Source organism: Oncorhynchus tshawytscha, linkage group LG20 (genome assembly GCF_018296145.1).
Source record: "Oncorhynchus tshawytscha isolate Ot180627B linkage group LG20, Otsh_v2.0, whole genome shotgun sequence".
Lineage (NCBI taxonomy): Eukaryota > Metazoa > Chordata > Actinopteri > Salmoniformes > Salmonidae > Oncorhynchus > Oncorhynchus tshawytscha.
Window position 1 is genome coordinate 27048122 of NC_056448.1, and position 20705 is coordinate 27068826.

The 20705-nt window shown below is 41.0% G+C and overlaps 1 protein-coding gene across 2 annotated transcripts; it reads right to left on the bottom strand.

Annotated features, from left to right (window-relative positions):
• Positions 1–32: 32 nt before the first annotated feature.
• On the bottom strand, positions 33–20493 carry LOC112220317 (interleukin-31 receptor subunit alpha). 2 transcript variants are annotated; one of them, XM_024382110.2, is made up of 16 exons: positions 20336–20493; positions 13370–13423; positions 12813–12869; positions 12579–12696; positions 12270–12421; positions 10454–10599; positions 10009–10150; positions 9777–9862; positions 7646–7850; positions 7226–7405; positions 6938–7069; positions 3569–3730; positions 1583–1726; positions 1376–1469; positions 1167–1248; positions 33–1056 (listed from the first exon to the last, which is right to left on the bottom strand). In XM_024382110.2, exons 1-16 carry the CDS (start codon positions 20373–20375, stop codon positions 466–468), a joined length of 2385 nt encoding a protein of 794 aa, XP_024237878.1. In that variant the 5' UTR covers positions 20376–20493; the 3' UTR covers positions 33–465. The 2 variants fall into 2 exon arrangements, with proteins under 2 accessions (XP_024237878.1, XP_042158360.1); XM_042302426.1 differs by lacking the exon at positions 3569–3730.
• Positions 20494–20705: the final 212 nt, after the last annotated feature.

Genomic DNA, 20705 nt, shown 5'->3' on the forward strand with positions numbered 1-20705 from the left:
GAGACTTTGCGTCAAATAAGTCTCAACTATACTTGTAATGCCAAGTGATGGTATTTGTTTAATCCATTACCAAATCCATATGAAACATGGGGTAAAAGCCTGCTATAGATTATATTGATGTCTTTGTTAGTGAACCTGTCCAACATGAGAAATATGGACCGTCTATGTCAGTTTACATAAACTGAGAATAAAATGGTCTCTGATTCATGATTTTATTAAAAACCACACAAAAAACGATTGGGAAATTTCTGCTCCTCAAACAATCCCTCAATACACGTATTGATAGGATAACAGCTTTTTAAAGTTCCTGTATGTCATTGAAAGGTTTCTCATTCCAGAGTTATGACGATCCAATAATGTCCAGAAATATAAGTAGGCTAGTCTTTTTTACATAGATGAAAGGCCTGAGAATTGTTCCACAGCATCTGTGAGAAAGGCAGATTCTAGAATCTACAGTAAACATTCTCAAAGAACTGTGTAATACACCTCAGTTGGACTTGTGCTGCCTTGGGACAGGTGAAGGACAGTATCATAGAGGGACTGGTGTATGTAATCTGACTCTGGTCTGGTCAGGGGTGAGTCTGTGTACTCTGACTGGCTTGACTGGCCATGGGGTTCCAATGTTATAGTGGCTGGAACACATTGTGTCATAGCCTGTTGGAAGAGTTCCATGGTCGTGTAATCACTCATAAAGGACAACTGTGGGCACTGGTGGGCCACCGCACTAATGGGGACAGGGTCCGTCTGTCTTGTGTCTATGGTAGGTTTAATGGTGTCAGAAGTGGGATCTTGAGCGCTACTGTCTGTGGCTGTGTTTCTTCGGCACAAGCCCACGTTGATTTGAGGGTCTACTTTAGTGGGCTCGGTAGAGTCTGCGGTTGTCTTTAAAGGCCCTTGATTCTCCTCGTGTTCTGTGTTGAGGTGTAGACATGAGTCGGTGTTGCTATGGAGGTTGCTAAAGGGAGACGTTTCTTCTCTACTGTCAACAATGTGCAGACTGTTGGCGTCCCCCTCCTCTTCCTCTAACTTCTGTCTGTTGATGGGCTCCAGGAGTTCCTATGAGAATCAATCAATCTTTATTGTTCCGGAGGGAAAAATCTAACAGCAACATGGCATAAGCTTAGACATAAATGCAATAAATCTGCCTTCCATCACAATTTTCTTACCAGCTCGCAGACCCCATCTATTTTCTGGATGGCATTGCTGTTACCAGGATTAGGGATACTTGGCCAAAGTAGTCTCTTTGCTCTGAAAGTACAACAAATGACCATGTAATATTTGAAAGTTTCCATTACTTGAATTCCACTGGGCAACATTTAATAGAACAACACTAACATAAGAATACACCTTTGACTTAAAAACATGACGACCGTACCTTTTTAACAACAAAGAGCCGAGATTAACCACAAGTAAGAGTAAAGTTGCTCCAATAACGACCCCTGCTATCATACCACCAATAGACAGGGATACTGGGGAGGGAAAGCAGGCAGCACAGGTCCTTTAAATTAATACAAAATGGCATTCCAAATGTGGGATATCAGAGATTACAATACAACCATTGATGAAAGATCAACACGCAAACCTGTTGACTTGGTTTCGAAGTATACAGCTGAGCTTCTCACTCCCATTCCTGCAGCAGTGAAGGCAGACAGCTGGACTTGGTACACAGTATTGCTTTGTAGGTCCACCAACTCGTAGCTGGTTGAACCAGCATCCACAGTGACGTCTGTTACAGCGAAAACAATAGTCAAAGTCACTGAAGCATCAGAATAAATAGTAGTAAGACCACAATCATTTTAAGGAAGTTGAGGCTTGAGCCTTTTGGGAACTAGACATGGTAGGTAAAATATCTGATAGTGTGCAGGAAGTCTTAACTTCTAAGAATAACTACATACAGTGCATTTGAAAATATGTTAATAAATCCTCAGTCTACACACACACTACCCCATAATGACCATGTGAAAACAGGTTTTTAGACATTTTTGCAAATGTTTTAAATTAAAACACCTCATTTACATAAGTATTCAGACCCTTTGCTAAGAGATTTGAAATTGAGCTCCGGTGCATCCTGTTTCCATTGATCATCCTTGAAATGTTTCTACAACTTGGAGTCCACCTGTGGTAAATTCAATTGATCGGACATGATTTGAAAAGGCACACACCTGTCTATATAAAGGTCCCACAGTTGACAGTGCATGTCAGAACAAAAACCAAGTCATGAGGTTGAAGGAATTGTCTAGAGCTCCAAGACAGCATTGTGTCGGTACAGCTCTGGGGAAGGGCACCAAAAAATGTCTGCAGCATTGAAGGTCCACAAGAACACAGTGGCCTCCATCATTCTTAAATGGAAGAAGTTTGGAACCACCAAGACTCTTCCTAGAGCTGGCCATGCAGCCAAACTGAGCAATCAGGGGAGAAGGGCCTTGGTTAGGGAGGTGACCAAGAACCTGATGGGTCACCCTGACAGAGCTCCAGAGTTTCTCTGTGGAGACGGAAGAACCTTCCAGAAGGACAACCATCTCTGCAGCACTCCACCAATCAAGCCTTTATGGTAGAGTGACCAGGCGGAAGCCATTTTTCAGTAAAATACATGACAGCCCACTTGGAGTTTGCCAAAAGGCACCTAAAGGACTCCCAAGACCATGAGAAACAAGATTCTCTGGTCTGATGAAACCAGGATTGAACTCTTTGGCCTGAATGCCAAGCTTCACGTCTGGAGCAAACCAGGCATCGCTGATCACCTGGCCGATACCATCCCTACGGTGAAGCATTGTGGAGGCAGCAGCATGCTGTGGGGATGTTTTTCAACATCAGGGGCTGGGAGACTAGTCAGGATCGAGGGAAAGATGAACGGAGCAAAGTACAGAAAGATCCTTGATGAAAACCTGCTCCAGAGCACTCTAGACCTCAGACTGTGGGTCTAGGTTCCAGTTCACCTTCCAACAGGACAACGACTCTAAGCACACAGACAAGACAACGCAGGAGTGGCTTTGGGTCAAGTTTCAATGTCCTTGAGTGGCCCAGCCAGGGCCCGTACTTGAACCCGATCGAACATCTCTTGAGAGACTTGAAAATAGCTGTGCAGTGACACTCCCCATCCAACTTGACAGAGTTTGAGAGGATCTGCAGAGAAGAATGGGAGAAACTCCCCAAATACAGGTGTGCCAAGCTTGTAGCGTCATACCCAAGAAGACTCGAGGCTGTAATCGCTGTCAAAGGTGCTTCAACAAAGTACTTAGTAAAGGGTCTGAATACTTATGTAAAATGTCATTTCGTCTTTATTTTTACAGTCGCTAAAGTTTCTAAGCCTGTTTTTGCTTTGTCATTTTGGGGTATTGTGTGTGGATTTAATAAATTATTTGATTTAATCCATTTTTAGAAAATAAGACTGTAACGTAATAAAATGTGGAAAAAGTGAAGGTGTTTGAATACTTTCCGAATGCGGATATTAGCCAAACTATAAAACAGTCTACACACTGTAATTTACTTTGCTTTAATTCTGTGAATACTCACTCACTGCAAGTCTCAATTGCCACCTTTTTGTGGACATCAAATTAATCAATCTTACTTTTTTCAACGTCTATCCTGTTATCCGGGCTCTTTGTGTAGTGGAGGATGTAGCCCAGCAGGAAACCTCTGGTGTCCTTCTCAGGGACTGATGTCCACTCCAGCACCATGGAGCTCTGGGTAACATTACTGCTGCTGATGTTCCCTGGGGCACTAATTGGGGCTGAGAGGAAAATACACTGAATATAATCACAATGCATTTCTGAATAATTGGTGTGTGGGTGGTTGGTTGATTGGGACATGCAGGTACTCACGGTTCCATGTACTCTATGCTCACTGTAACAAGCTAGTAAGTACATGAAGTAGTTCCCTGTGTCTTTGCTAATGATATGTGTTTGTGTGATGATCAGATGTTGATTTGATGTCCCTAAATCTGAGGGTGGTTTAAACCTTCCGAATTTGTACAACTCGCCACCCTAGGATTTACTTGGGACATATAGTTAAATGCACTAAAGAGGAACAATGGGTACATATTGAAAATGTGCATGCTCACCACCAGAATCTTTTCATGTGTCTGTTTTCAAAAGATGGAGCTAAGAACATTATCTTCGTAGTTAAGAACACTATAACTACATGGGAAAAAATGTAATGGATTCTACAAAAAACAATATTACTTCCTAAAAAAAAACCTATGGAACAACCCTTGGATAGCTTTTCAGAATTCACAGATAAGGTGGAAAACTAAAGGCATAGAAACCGTAAAGGACGTTGTAATAGGAACCATCACCCCAGTCTGAGGTCCTGAGTGCTCTGGAGCAGGTTTTCATCAAGGATCTCTCTGTACTTTGCTCCGTTCATCTTTGCCTCGATCCTGACTAGTCTCCCAGTGCCTGCCGCTGGATAACATCCACACAGCACGATGCTGCAACCACCATGCTTCACTGTAGGGATGGTGCCAGGTTTCCTCCAGATATAATGCTTTGCATTCAGGCCAAAGAGTTAAATCTTGGTTTCATCAGACCAGAGAATCTTGTTTCTCATGATCTTTGGGTCCCTTTTGGCGAACTCCAAGTGGGCTGTGATGTGCTTTCTACTGAGGAGTAGCTTCTGTCTGGCCACTCTACCATAAAGGCCTGATTGGTGGAGTGCTGCAGAGATGGTTGTCCTTCTGGAGGGTATCCCATCTCCACAGAAGAACTCTAGAGCTCTTTCAGAGTGACCATCAGGTTCTTGGTCACCTCCTTGACCAAGGCCCCTTCTCCCCTGATTGCTCAGTTTGGCCAGGCGGCCAGCTCTAGGAAGAGTCTTGGTGATTCCAAACTTCTTCCATTTAAGACTGATGGAGGCCACTGTCTTCTTGGGGACAGTCAATGCTTTAAAAAATGTGTTGGCACCCTTCCACAGAGCTGTGCCTCGACACAATCCTGTCTCAGAGCTCTATGGGCAATTCCATTTGACCTCATGGCTTGGTTTATGCTCTGACATGCACTGTCAACTGTGGGACCTTATATAGACAGGCATGTGCCTTTCCAAATCATGTCCAATCAATTTAATTTACCACTGGTGAACTCTACTCAAGTTGCAGAAACATCTCAAGTATGATGAATGGAAACAGGATCCACCTGAGCTCAATTTCGAATTTCATAGCAAAGGGCCTAAATACTTACAGTACCAGTCAACATTTTGGACACACCTACTCATTCAAGGGTTTTTATTTATTTGTACTATTTTCTACGTTGTTGAATAATAGTGAAGATGTCAAAACTATGAATTAGCACATATGGAATCATTTAGTTACCAAAAAAATATTAAAATGAAAATAGATGAGATTCTTCAAAGTAGCCACCCTTAGCCTTGATGACAGCTTTGCACACTCTTGGCATTCTCTCAACCTGCTTCATTAGGTAGTCACCTGGAATGCATTTCAATTAACAGGTGTGCTTTGTTAAAAGTTAGTTTGTGGAATTTCTTTCCTTAATGAGTTTGAGCCAATTAGTTGTGTTGTGACAAGGTAGGGGTGGTATACCGAAAATAGGGCAATTTGGTAAAAGACCAAGTCCCTATTATGACAAGAACAGCTCAAATAAGCAAAGAGAAACAACAGTCCATCATTACTTTAAGTACCGCCACATGAAAGGAAGACCCAGAGTTACCTCTGCTGCAGAGGATAAATTCATTAGAGTTAAATGCTCCTCAGATTGCAGCCCAAATAAATGATTCACAAAGGTCAAGTAACATACATCTCAACATCAACTATTCAGAGTAGACTGCGTGAATCAGGCCTTCATGGGCGATTTGCTGCAAAGAAACCACTACTAATGGACACCAAAAATAAGAAGAGACTTGCTTCGACCAAGAAACACGAGCAATGGACATTAGACCAGTGGAAATCTATCTTTTGGTCCGATGAGTTAAAATTTGAGATTTTTGGTTCCAACCCCCATGTCTTTGTGAGACGCAGAATAGGTGAACGGATGACCTCCGCATGTGTAGTTCCCACCCTGATGCATGGAGGAGGTGTGGGGGTGCTTTGCTGGTGACACTGTCAGTGATTTATTTACAATTCAAGGAAAACTTAACCAGCATGGCTACCACAGAATTCTTCAGCGATACGCCATCCCATCTGATTTGCGCTTAGTATGACTAGCATTTTTCAACAGGACTAATCAAATTTTATTTGTCACATCACATGCACCAAATACATATGTAGACCTTACTTACAAGCCCTTAATCAGCAGTTAAGGGCTTAATGACTCAAAACACACATCCCAGGTTGTGTAAGGGCTATTTTACCAAGGAGGAGAGTGATGGAGTGCTGCATCAGATGACCTGACTTCCATAATCACCCGATCTCAACCCAATTGAGATGGTTTGGAATGAGTTAGCCCGCAGATTGAAGGAAAAGCAGCCCACAAGTGCTCAGCATATGTGGGAACTCCTTCAAGACTGTTGGAAAAGCATTCCATGTGAAGCTGGTTGAGAGAATGCCAAGAGTGTGCAAAGTTGTCATCAAGGCAAAGGGTGACTACTTTGAAGAATCTCAAATAACATTTTGATTTAACACTTTTAGTTACTACATAATTCCATGTGTTATTTCATAGTTTTGATGTCTTCAGTATTATTCTACAATGTAGAAAATAGTAAAAATAAATAAATAACCCTTGAATGAGTAGGTGTCCAAACGTTTGACTGGTATTGTATGTAAATAAGGCATTTCTGTTTTTGAAATGTTTTATACATTTGCAAAAAAATCTAAAAACCTGTTTTTTGCTTTGTCATTGTGGAGTATTGTGTGTCGATTTGCTGAGAAAAAAATGGTATTTAATCCATTTTAAAATAAGGCTGTAACCTAACAAAATGTGAAAAAAATCAAGGGGTCTGAATACTTCCTGAAGGCACTGTACATTTAAAATATGTATTTCAGACTCACATCCTTCAGTGAAGTAGGACTGGATGCTCCCGTAGGTGCTCTCGCTGTTGTTGATGAACTTCAGGTTGCAGGTCTCTTTGTCTGGCCTCGTGTGCAGAGTGAAGGTATACCTCTTATACAGCTCTAATGGCTCTTTAGTTCATACAACAACAAGAGTGGTTTTAAATGGGGAAACGTCTTTCATCAAGGCAAACTGAAAGTACTGGTCATGATAATATGATGTATCAATCCAAATATGTGAATCCTCTGTTCTCATGTTAACACAGGAGAGTGATGTATGTACCTTACCGCGCAATGGTATGACTTCATAATTGTTCTCATCCTCATAGAAGGACTTGTGAGCAGCTTTGATTCCTCTCGTCCACCACTCCACTGAGAAGCAGGAGTAGGTTTTGATCAGGTCATCCACCCAGGAGACAGTAAAGGACGTGTTGCCATTGAATGTCAGATTCAGCTTCCCATATAAGTCTGTAGAGAGAAACCAAACAACACTTCATAGTCCTTTCTCCTGCATCTGAGAGATCTCAGACTTCCACTTCAACAGACTGATACCATGCTGTTACACAGGAGAGCAACTAGTAATGCATTTCTAATGCAACAACATAACTTACTCATAATACTGCTCAAGCAAAATAGTGAATACATTCTGACGGCCAGAGTCTGATTCCTATATTGGAGGATAACATAACAGTTGATCGGTGTTTCTACCTTTGTCGTCCAGTGGCCATATAGTGCTCTGTGCTGCAGGTGAGGTCCCAGCCCCGTTGAAAGCTGTGATTTTGAGGTGGTAGGCTGAGTGAGACAGGGTCACTATGAGTAGGTGCCTGCTGGTGTTGAAGGTCTCAATAGGGTCCTCTCCTGAGGCTTTCCCCACGGAAACACTGTAGCCCTCCGCTAACTCACTGGCTGCAAACTACAGGACAATGGTAGGATCAAGCTTTATACAATACGTATTACAGCAACACCAGGATGGGCCTCAATTCATCGGGGCATGAACTCTACAAGGTGTCGAAAGTGTGCCACAGAGATGCTGGCCCATGTTGACTCCAATGCTTCCCACAGTTGTCAAGTTTGCTGGAAGTCCTTTGGGCGGTGGACCATTTTTGATACACACAGAAAACGTATGTAGGTGCGCCTGACACCACTACCATACCCTGTTTGAAAGGCACTTCTATTTTTGTCTTGCCCATTCATCTTCCGAATGGCACACATACTGTACACAATCCATGTCTCAATTGTCTCAAGGCTTAAAAATCCTTCTTTAACCTGTCCCCTTCATCTACACTGATTTGAAGTGGACTTAACAAGTGACATCAATAAGGGATCATAGCTTTCATCTGGATTCACCTGGTCAGGCTGTCATGGAAAGAGTGGGTGTTCTTTTTCATTTTTATACCCCTTTTTCTCCCTCATTTTGTGGTATCCAATTGGTAGTTACAGTCTTGTCTCATCGCTGCAAAACCCATACGGACTCGGGAGAGACGAAGGTCGAGAGCCGTGCATCCTCCGAAACACGACCCAGCCAAGCCACACTGCTTCTTGACACAATGCCCGCTTAACCTGGAAGCCAGCCACATCAATGTGTCGGAGGAAATGCTGTACACCTGGCAACCGTGTCAACGTGCATGCGCCCAGCCCACCACAGGGTTCACTAAAGCGCGATGGGACAAGGACATCCTGTGACAGGTTAAAGGAAATATTCATAGCCTGTTATACCTGTTATGCCTGTTATACATTAAAAAGTATTAGTAAGTTCATAGTATGTGAGGATCTTAAAACATCTAAGGTTAAAAAGATGCATTCAGTATTAGTTGATAGAGATTGATAACATTCATATAATTGTGTTAAAGTTCAAATCTGTCAAAGGGTACGAATTGGGAGAGTAATGTGTAAACGTTATATTGATTACTTTATTTTGTGGTGCCTAAAAGTGTTAATCTGTGATCTACGAAATGCTCTTAATCTATGAGCCGGAGATCGATTGCTCTGGTCTCCACCCATATTCCTGGGGAAAATCGCGGTCTTTTCTCATTACACTAAACGTTGAATTGAGAATACAACACCGTATCACTCTCGTGATTATTTCTCCCCTGTTTTCAGGTACTTTATTGATGATAAAAATAGCAATTTAAATATTATAACTCGCTAACATGTCAAGAGTGTTTAAGGTGTGTCTTAGTAACGTCTTGAGGAAGTTAGAGTTAAGTTTGAAGAGAGTAATATTAGCCCTGCTCGGTTGAAGTGAAGCATAGCATGGTACTGAGAGTAGCTGCAATTTTATGTCGATTGTGAATGAACATGTGCGTTGTTAATAAGATATTTTGCTGTGTTATTTGTATAATGGGTTTTCTGTTTTGTAATGTGTTACTTTTGTTAAATGATTACACTAAACGTTGAATTGAGAATACAACACCGTATCACTCTCGTGATTATTTCTCCCCTGTTTTCAGGGGCGTAACAATCCCAGCCTGCCAAACCCTCCCCTAACCCGGACGACGCTGGGCCAATTGTGCCCCGCCTCTTGGGCCTCCTGGTCGAGGCCGGCTGCGGCAGAGCCTGGACTCAAACCAGGATCTGTAGTGGCACAGCTAGCACTGCCTTAGACCACTGCACCACTCGGGAGGCCCAGAGCGGGTGTTCTTAATGTTTTGTATGCTCAGTTTATAGTGTAGTGCGATAAACTATTCACTTTGATAAATGTATACCTACATCAGTTTACTCAAACATACTATTTTCACATTCTATTAACATTTTTCACATTGTCACAAACTTACTGTTTTCACATTTGTATTTGAAATGTTCATATTGTAATGTTGAGTTACTCATGGAAATTAATTACCTTCCATTTTATGATCACTAATCTCCTCCCTTTGGTTTGTGGACGACTATCTTTTACCATCTCAATGACAGGCGTATCAGTAAGTTCTTAGAAAACAGAAGGAAATAAATGGACACATATTTAGCTTATTTCATGTTATAAATCAGTAGAGTGGACAATTGATTAAGCCTATTTTGGTAAGACCATTGAACAGATTTCTGGATCCCAGATTTTAGGTAAAAGGTCAACTCACCGGGTGGGACTGTGAAAACCTCGCTCCAGGGGCACTGGGTACATTTGTTGTTGGTCACACACTCTATCTGCACCTCATAGGACAGTGAGGAGTTAAGATTACCCACAGTGCACCTATTTCTATCCTTGGATTGCACTGGTCGCTATGGAGAACATAAATGTGAGGTTAGTTCTGTATAACTTATTTCTCTAAGGATTCTGCATTGGTCTTTTCCAGTCTTGGACTACTAGGGCTGGTTTTCCTGACACAGATTAAGCCTAACCTTAGACTAAAAAGTACTTTCAATGGAGCTTCTCCATTGACTAACCTTAATCTGTGTCCGGAACTAGTGTCCGGGAAACCGACCCCAAAAGTTTCACTATTTATGCCAGCTTGTTTCAATTCTATAATCTAGCTCTATATGAGCTGTAGGCAGTACATTTCATATCTGACTTTTGAATCCCACCTCTTTCCATTGCGGGCTGTTCAGCTCCTTGTATCTCACAGAGTAAAGAGGGATATATTTGGTCTCCTCCTTCCTCCAGGAGGCCTGGATATCCAGCTGTCTTGAATGTCGATTCAAGTGTACATTAGATGGGGGGCCGCATCGAACTGCAATTTTTAAGATAGGCTATGTGATTAATTATCATTGTAATACCGTTATACTAAACTCAGTAAAAAAAGAAACGTCCCTTTTTCAGGACCCTGTCTTTCAAAGATAATTTGTAAAAATCCAAATAACTTCACAGATCTTCGTGGTAAAAGGTTTTAACACTGCTTCCCATGCTTGTTCAATGAACCATAAACAATTAATGAACATGCACCTGTGGAATGGTCGTTAAGACACTAACAGCTTACAGACGGTAGGCAATTAAGGTCACAGTTACTAAAACGTAGGACACTAAAGAGGCCTTTATACTGACTCTGAAAAACACCAAAAGAAAGATGCCCAGGGTCCCTGCTCTTCTGCGTGAACGTGCCCTAGGCATGCTGCAAGGAGGCATGAGGACTGCAGATGTGGCCAGGGCAATAAATTGCAATGTCCGTACTGTGAGACACCTAAGACAGCGCTACAGGGAGACAAGAATGACGGCTGATTGTCCTCGCAGTGGCAGAGCACGTGTAACACCACCTGCACAGGATCGGTACATCCGAACATCACACCTGTGGGACAGGTACAGGATGGCATCAACAACTGCCCGAGTTACACCAGGAATGCACAATTCCTCCATCAGTGCTCAGACTGTCCGCAATAGACTGAGATAGGCTGGACTGAGGGCTTGTAGGCAGGTCCTCACCAGACATCACCAGCAACAACGTTGCCTATGGGCACAAACCCACCATCGCTGGACTAGACAGGATTGGCAAAAAGTGCTCTTCACTGACGAGTCGCGGTTTTGTCTCACCAAGGGTGATGGTCGGATTTGAGTTTATCGTCTAAGGAATGAGCATTACACCGAGGACTGTACTCTGGAGCGAGACCTATTTGGAGGTGGAGGGTCCGTCATGGTCTGGGGTGGTGTGTCACAGCATCATTGGACTGAGCTTGTCATTGCAGGCAATCTCAGTGCTATGCGTTACAGGGAAGACATCCTTCTCCCTCATGTGGTACCCTTCCTACGCTCATCCTGACATGACCCTCCAGCATGACAATGCCACCTGCCATACTGCTCGTTCTGTGCGTGATTTCCTGCAAGACAGGAATGTCAGTGTTCTGCCATGGCCAGCGAGGAGCCCGGATCTCAATTCCATTGAGCACATCTGGGACGTGTTGGATCGGAGGGTGAGGGCTAGGGTCATTTCCCCTAGAAATGTCTGGGATCTTGCAGGTGCCTTGGAGGAAGAGTGGGATAACATCTCACAGAAAGAACTGGCAAATCTGGTGCAGTCCATGAGGAGGAGATGCACTGCAGTACTTAATGCAGCTGGTGGCCACACCAGATACCAACTGTGACTTTTGATTTTGACCCCCCCTTTGTTCAGGGACACATTATTCAATTTCTGTTAGTCACATGTCTGTGGATCTTGTTCAGTTTATGTCTCAGTTGTTGAATCTTGTTTTGTTCATACAAATATTTACACATGTTAAGTTTGCTGAAAATAAACACAGTTGACAGTGAGTGGACGTTTGTTTTTTTGCTGAGTTTAGATGTTGTATGTAACAATAAAGAGGAAGGACTGGTCATATCACATCTTCTGGTTGCTGTAAACCCATAGGCTGCACTACTATCACATAATGGAAGGGAAGTGATGCATGCTGGAGGTAATTAATATAAACGTACCCAATTGTAGAGGTGAACCTCTGAAAACAGTCTTTGTGCAGCTCTTCAAATCACTCTTGTCAAATACATGAGCTGTCATGTTCAACTTTTTGGACAGAAGAATAGTCTGAGATGTCTCCGATATGTTTTCATGCATTTTGCTACGTGTTTTCCTGTGAAGAATATCAAATTGAATAATATTTAGTAGTTAATTAATTTGTTTTAAAAAAAATCTCTCGTCTTCAGTCTACAGAGCACCCTAAATGCAAACAATCAAATTATATAACCTCAGAGATACATTAAATTAGCCTTGTGTTCTACACTACTTACTGTTCTATACAGAGTGTGTATCTTTGTGTTCGGTGTTTTATAGGTGTCCACACGCATTTCCAGACGATCCTACTTAAGCTCAGATGTTTACCAAAGCAATCTAATTCACTGACTCCCTCTGAAAGGAAAGGTTCAAAAGAGCAAATCGATTATATTTCATTATAATAACATTTCATCAACCTCATCAACTGCAACTGAACCACAACTTGGTTTTTGGAATAGTTGTGCCATTACCTTGGGATGTGACACAGTGTCCATAACATGAAGAGATGTTCTTGCCCCCACAGGTCACTGAAATGTACACTATTGTCAATACATCATGTATCCTAACATAATAAACATTTCATGATGTTACAACGGAAATACTTTGTAAAATAAATCTCACATACTGAATGTGAAAATGTAAATGACAAACTCAAATGGTTTATTATGTTGTGCAGAGTGGTGCTATAACTACGTGGCACAGAAGGAAATGGTCTAATTGTTACAGCAATACCATGTAAATTGTGTAGTGCTGTTACTGTAGCCATATCCTCTGGGTGCCAACTCTGATGCCTAAAATAAGATCAGCTTTGTTGCATAACACATGCAAGGGGGTGATGGGTCAATTAAAACACGTCTTACTTTTGCCGCCATCAAAAAAGACCACTGGACATACAGTATATATTACATGTAATATCATATGTTTTCCTATTACCAAACCCTAATTGGTTGAGAACTTTTGTAGGAAGCGTGCACTGCAATTCTGTTGTTTTAAACTGTTTTGTCTGGAAAGGATAGTTGAAACGTACCTGGAGAAACTTGGAGAAGGGAAGAGAGTGGGATAACATATCCAAAGAGAACACCTAAACAAAGAGAGACGGCACCAGGGCTCAACATTAATGCTTGTCCCCGGGACAGGTAAAAAAAGAATGTTGGACAAGAAGAATATAAATGTAAGTTGTCTGAATGGACAAGTTAAATAAAGCACACGAAAAAGTGCACTCTTCTCCCAGTCTCTGCACTTCGTAGTTGAATGTTGGTGAGGTGTAGCCTACAATGCTCCAAGGGTTAGTGCTGTCTGGGATCCTTGGGACATCCCAAACCCTACCGCTACTCCTTTCCCTAACCCAGTGGCGTACAAACCATAATTTTTTGGGTTGGGGAACAGACAGTATTTTGCATTTTTAAGGATAATTTATTGCAATTCTACACATATTGCCACGGGGCAGAGAGAACCATTTGCAATTTTCTAGCTAATCTCATGCTATTCTACACATTTTGCCATGCAGCTGAGAATTAAAAAAAAAAGATTTACAGCTAATTTCTTGTAATTGTAAATCAATAGAGTAGCTTTTGGAGCTGACTGCCCGGGGACTGGGAGCACATAGTGTATGGTATGCTACAATGATAAGGCCTATAAGTTTGATTGTTTTTTGGGGGTGGGGAGGCCTCCTGGAGGTAGGTCCTCCTGGGCCCCAGCTGGGCTAGTCCAGCCCTGCTTATTTCAATGTATTTTCTTTACTGATAGCCTATTGGAGGAGAGATTTTGCTTGCTGAATGTAATATAGGCTACATACGTCGAAAGGAGGAGACCATATTTTCCTAAAGTAGGCATATCTTGACAAATTACAACATAAGTACCTTTCTGGACATTCTAAATTGTCGAGAATAGACCCAAACTGTTCCAAATAGTTGCATGATCAAATCTAGGCTGTATGCTGTTATTTCGACATGAAACAAAACAGGACGTTTGAGTGGTTATTCAAATTAATCTACATCACTGCAGTTTACAGAAAATAATTGTGAACTCATTTGATAACAAAAATACATTCCTCATTGCACTGTTGTTGAAATGTTCTTGTCTAAAAATGTAGGCCTAGCCCCAATCAACAGTGGAGCTTTGTGTACCCGGGTACCACAGAGCGCATCCTGGAGGAACACACAGATCTGCTATTTTTTTCTTTCATTTGGACAGGTAAATATTTAGCCTATAGCCCTAATATTTAGCTAATGAATGGCCTAATATCTAGCTAATATTTACTTCTGGCTTTAGCTTTTTATCTCTCCCAGCTGTTCACATGCAAAATAGGCAATTGGCTGTGCAAGCCTCTCCTCAATAGGCCATTCCTCTTCTTGCGAAATACCAGGAATAGCTAAAGAACATTTCAGTTTATGTGACAAAACAAGCAATATACAATGAGTGTACAAAACATTAGGAACACTTTCCTAATATTGAGTTGGACCCCCTTTTGCCCTCAATTTGTCGGGGTATGGGCTCTACAAGGTGTTGAAAGCGTTCCACAGGGATGCTGGCCAATGTTCACTCCAATGCTTCCCACAGTTGTGTCAAATTGGCTGGATGTCCTTTTGGGGGGTGGACAATCAAACCGGTGCGCCTGGCACCTACTACCATACCCTGTTCAAAGGTACTTCAATATTTTGTCTTGTCCATTCATCTTCTGAATGACACACATACACAATCCATGTCTCAATCTCAAAGCTTAAAAATCCTTCTTTAACCTGTCTCCTTCCCTTCATCTACACTGATTGAAGTGTATTTGCCAAGTGCCATCAATAAGGGATCATAACTTTCACCTGGATTTACCTGGTCAATCTATGTCAGTGGTTCTCAAAACCCCAGTCCTCCAGTACCTCCAACAGAACACATTTTTGTTGTAGTCCTGGACAAACATTCCTCATTAACTCATTGAGGGCCTGATGATTAGTTGACAAGTTGAATCAGCTTGTCCGGGGCTACAATAAATATCTGTACTGTTGGGGGTACTCTAGGACCGGAGTTGGGAACCACTGGTCTATGTCATGGAAAGTGTTCCTAATGTTTTATACACTGTGTATACTAGAGAATCATTGCACCATAATCGCTGTGAAATATCTTTTCAATAACCTAAAATAATATATTTTCAGCCGTTTGAATCTGGTGTACAAAACCGAAAGTAAGACAAAAGACTAAACTTAAGAATGGGAAGCATAGAAATAGCACATATCATAACAGCTCTACCACTTATTCAACTTGCTATAACTCACATACTGTATCTATGTAAATTTGGTTGGGTCGTCCAAAAAGTTACATATTGCAGCTTTAACTGTCAGGGAAGGTTGAGGAAAGAAAATGTGTTGGTGTGATAATTTTTGTCCAGTTATGATAACATTGTTGCACTGCAAATGGGCCTAGTTGCATAGCACAGACAGAAATGAGCACAGTGAAAAAGAAGACACAAAGTAATCGACAACCATTAGAAAAACGAAAATAATTTGCAAACCTCTTGAGCAACGAGTATACGATGTGCAGGCTAAACTGCATTTGTTGTTGAATTACAACATTTAAATAGTTCCTATATTATGTTGCATTAGGCCTACATGTACATTGAAGTATTATTTGCAGCTGTCACAATGAATACACCCTGAAAGGTCTTGTATTACCACCCAGGTAGCCTAGTGGTTAGAGCGTTGGGCCAGTAACAGAGGTTGCTGGATCAAATCCCTGAGCTGACAAGGTACAAATCTGTCCTTCTGCCCCTGAGCAAGGCAGTTAACCCACTGTTTCCTGGGTGCCGAAGACATGAGTGTTGATTAAGGCAGCCCCTCTTTTGATTCAGAGGGGTTGGGTTAAATGCAGAGGACACATTTCAGTTGAGTACATTCAGTTGGACAACTGACTAGGTATCCCCCTTTCCCTATTAATAGGCAGGATGCAGTATATTTCAGTCACTTGGCAGAGGCTATTATCCAGAGTGCCTTACAGTAGTACGTTTGCATACTGGTCTCCCGTGGGAATCTAACCCACAACCTCGGCGTTGCAAACACCATGCGTTACCAACTGAAACCACACGGGACCGTTGATCAGGTGATTGACAGGTGTTGGATTGTAGGATGATAAATTATCAACTGTACTCTAGTGTAGATGCTCACCAACACTTTATAGTCATGTGGCGGCAGGTAGCCTAGTGGTTAGAGCGTTGGACTAATAACCGAAAGGTTGCAAGATTGAATCCCCGAGCTGACAAGGTAACAATCTGTCCTTTCCCCCTGAACAAGGCAATTAACCCATTGTTCCTAGGCTGTCATTGAAAATAAGAATCTGTTCTTAACTGCCTTGCCTAGTTAAATAAAATGTAGCCTACAGTTTATCGTTATTGGTGTTAGCTTGGATGGGTGCTGTGGATCTCCACTATCATCTGGGCTTGATCATGTGCCAAGTCTGTAATACACCCGTGTTACCCGGCGACTGGTTCAGACATAAAACATTCTCCATTCAGGCTGCAAAGGTTTCAATTTTGCCCTTAACTAAATTTAATGCTGAGAAGCCGGAAATAAACTGGAAAAATATTTTCCACCGGCTGCCTAGGAATAAGTCCTGGATGTTGTGTATTGCATGAAGCCAATCAGGTTGCAGCCGTCTGTTGTTTACTCCTGGCTGAACGCAGGGTGCAACACAAAGTAGGGCCACTCTAGATAGTGAGGTGGTTACCAGCTAGCATAATTCTCTGGTTTGTAAAGTTTGAAAAAGATGCTAGAATCCAACCTGAATCTCCACATCGTCTGCTAAAATATGCTACCCAATGTCATGCTTGGTGAGTGTAGACATTTATAAGTGAAAGTGAATCATTAATGTTATAAAAAAACAAAGTTGAAATCAACTAGGATGGTGAACACCAAGTCTGTGTGCATGCCTGGAGAGGCAATGGCATGACCACTGCTTGATAGATTGTTTACTGAGTTGCTACAGATTGTTAACGCAACGGCAGTGCCTGGGCCATTGCTACATTACTAGCCTGTGTACCAGTTTCTTTAGCTAACCCACTCCCTGTACTCCATGTCATGTATTTGTGCCAAAGACACACTGGCCTTTCTGCCATCTACAAATATGAACATTCTATCATTAATGAGCTCAGGGAGAACAGAGGATTTGATCCAAGTACACTCATAGCTATCCCCCAATCACAACGATTATGCAAATATTAGCAACCGTTTTTTGTTTGTCTAGACAAAACCAGTCTGTCAAAAGTTGGTCGCGCACCATTAAATTCTTTAACTAAATAATACAGATTGCAATTCCAACCATAAAACGTCTTAACAATGTGCCTAGCTAACAGCTAAATGTTTGTTTTTAACTTTGTTATAAATTCTAAGTCTATTTTTGAGGATCCATATGTTGACATGGAAAATATTTGTTATTTCCAACAACCAATGAGCTCCACCGTAAATCCAGCTTGACTTTAAAATTGCTGAAAGGCCAGTCTCTTCAGCAATGGCAAGGAGTGGCAAGGAGTGGAATTCTAAATGTATGAAATGTTCCACGGGTGTAAAGTGCTTCAGTAAAATTACTTTAAAGTACTAATTAAGTCGTTTTTGGGGGTATCTGTACTTTACTTGACAATTTTTTTAACAACTTTTTTTTAACCACTTTTACTTCAATACATTCCAAAATAAAATTACTCCATACATTTTCCCAGACACCCAAAATTACTATATAATTTTGAATTCTTAGCAGGACAGTTAAATGGTACAATTCACACACTTCTCTAGAGAACATCCCTGGTCATCCCTACTGCCTCTGATCTGGCGGACTCACTAAACACACATGTTTCGTTTGTAAATTATGTCTGAGTGTTAGAGTATGCCCCTGGCTATCTGTAAAAAAAAATTGTGACCTCTGGTTTGCTTAATATAAGGAATTAATTTTGATACTTAAGTATATTTACGCAATGATATTTACTTTTGATACTTAAGTATATCCAAAACCAAATACTTTTAGACTTTTACTCAAGTAATATTTTACTGGGTGTCTTTCATTTTTACTTGAGTCATTTCCTAAGGTATCTTTACTTTTACTCAAGTATGACAATTGGGTACTTTTTCCACCACTGAAATGTTCAAGTGATTATCTCTAACGACCAACAAGAATTTATGTTTGAAATGTGTGCCTTTTTTTATGCAATGTGTATTTCAAAAAATATTGTCAAGTCATGAATTGTATTTGTCTAAACATCTGACTGTTGCGATGGTTTACTCCATGATATCAGTCTGAAAGAAGTCACTGTAAAAAAGACGCAATAGTCTCCAAAAGCCAGAATGTTGAATAAAATTATATTTAAAAGTACTTTACCAGTTGTCCATGCTGTTGGTCCTTTTGGAAGTGGAGAGAAAATGTCCACAGGAAAGTATTATTAGCCTGACTTTTTGGGGTACCGGTAAGTGTTTGTCACGTGTGAATTGAGTAAAAATAAAAACCGGAAATACAAAAGAATATACAGACCAGCATACTGAAGGTCGAGTTAAAAATGCTTCCCTGTAGATATTTTTTTCTCTGATGACCTCCAACATAGGGTCAAAATCGGTGCGTACAGGTAAAGTAAGGTGAAATGAAGTTTGTTCAACATTCTGACAGTTCAAATGACCTAGCTAAAACTACAACAACCTCATTGGCATACAGTAAATTGGAGAATGGATGATGGGATACACCATACGATAGATTGGTGTCGGAGACTGTTCAGGAATGCTGAGCTACATGTTAGAAACAAGTGTGTAGAACTTTATGAATTATTGAAAGATTATATTAAACCTAAAACAAACAACCAAAAAAGCAATGTGATATGATGCAAAACAACTTGTCTGTATCTCATAAACGAGAAAGTTATTTATTTTAAGCTAAAAAAAAGAAAGTAAAAAGAGTGGAATGTTAGCTAAAGAGGCTGGCACTCAGACTATTACAGCACCACATTTACATGACAAAATAAGGTTACCCCAAATTCCATGATCGTCACAGCCCTACTGAAACATGAATATGTTAGTCTTGCAATGTTATGGATAAACATGTCTTTGTAAGGTAGCTACCTTGCTTTGAAGTAGCCCACTTGAGCCATTTGATCCCTGAATTCATTGAATGAGCTAAAGTTACACCCAGTAGCTCTCCAGATGGAGGTTTGTGTTTATGTGTTTAAACAGTTGCCTAACAGTGCAGTTCTTTAACTTTGTGGAGGCACAATGGCAGGAGATAGTACATTGGATCAGCAGCCTTCCAGTGTCAATACCACATAATGCTTCATTTTTCAAAGACACCGCCAATTATTTATCAGGGAAATGTGGTTAAAAGTCATGGAAAAGTCATGAATTACATCTGTCAAAATGTGTCTGAACACTGAGAAAACCAACTATCTTGTAAAAATGTGTCAGGTAAAAAGCCTTTTTATGTCTTAAAGAGGGGGTGTTGTATTTTGAGACAGGCTTGAATATACAAAGAAGCCAATATGCATAGAGGCCTGCATTTTTGTCTGAGGCTCTGAATGGTAATAATAATGATAATAATTCATTTTATTTTTGTAAAGTGGTTCATACAACAACATTTTCAGTCACCTTTTTTGGCCCATGGTGTTACAGACTTTTAAAAATATATACATTTACAAGACACTTGAGCTTTCGGAAAAGTAAAAAAACAATTATTCTTAACTTTCGAAAAAGTTAATGTCAAGCCCTGCCAACAGTTAGCCAAAACACACAATCGAAGATCATCATCATTCCTGGAACAAGTGACTACTTAAATGATATACAGTATACTCAGTATAGTATAGTATGAGAAAACAGTTCAAATTTCCTAGCTAAAACTACAACATCCTCATTAGCATACAGTAAATTGGAGAATGGACGATGGGATACACCATACGATAGATGTATTCTTCAGAATGATTGGTGTTGGAGATTTTTAAATTTGTAATCTGTAACATTTTCAAACATAAAATAGTGAGAAAAGTACTTACCAAAGATTAAATAGGGCAGAGGTTTATGGAGACAATGCATTGTTGCCACAGCATCCAATTCATAGTTATGTTTTATCCCTCGCCTGGTTTGCTGTCTGACAGCCACGAAAATCTGTGGGAGTTTTAAAGTGACTTCATGAAAAAACAATGTGGAACAGTAGCTTACCATTTTTTTTTGTGTGTTCACCACCCACACATCGAGAGAGAGAGAGAGAGAGAGAGAGAGAGAGAGAGAGAGAGAGAGAGAGAGAGAGAGAGAGAGAGAGAGAGAGAGAGAGAGAGAGAGAGAGAGAGAGAGAGAGAGAGAGAGAGAGAGAGAGAGAGAGAGAGAGAGAGAGAGAGAGAGAGAGAGAGAGAGAGAGAGAGAGAG

Excerpts from the sequence above, each read along its gene's own strand:
- LOC112220317 (XM_024382110.2), bottom strand. The coding sequence starts at position 20,375 with ATGCATTGTCTCCATAAACCTCTGCCCTATTTAATCTTTG. Across the intron at positions 13,424-20,335 it reads TCTGCCCTATTTAATCTTTG|GTGTTCTCTTTGGATATGTT; the intron begins GTAAGTACTTTT and ends CTCTTTGTTTAG. Across the intron at positions 1,470-1,582 it reads CTTCGAAACCAAGTCAACAG|TATCCCTGTCTATTGGTGGT; the intron begins GTTTGCGTGTTG and ends TTCCCTCCCCAG.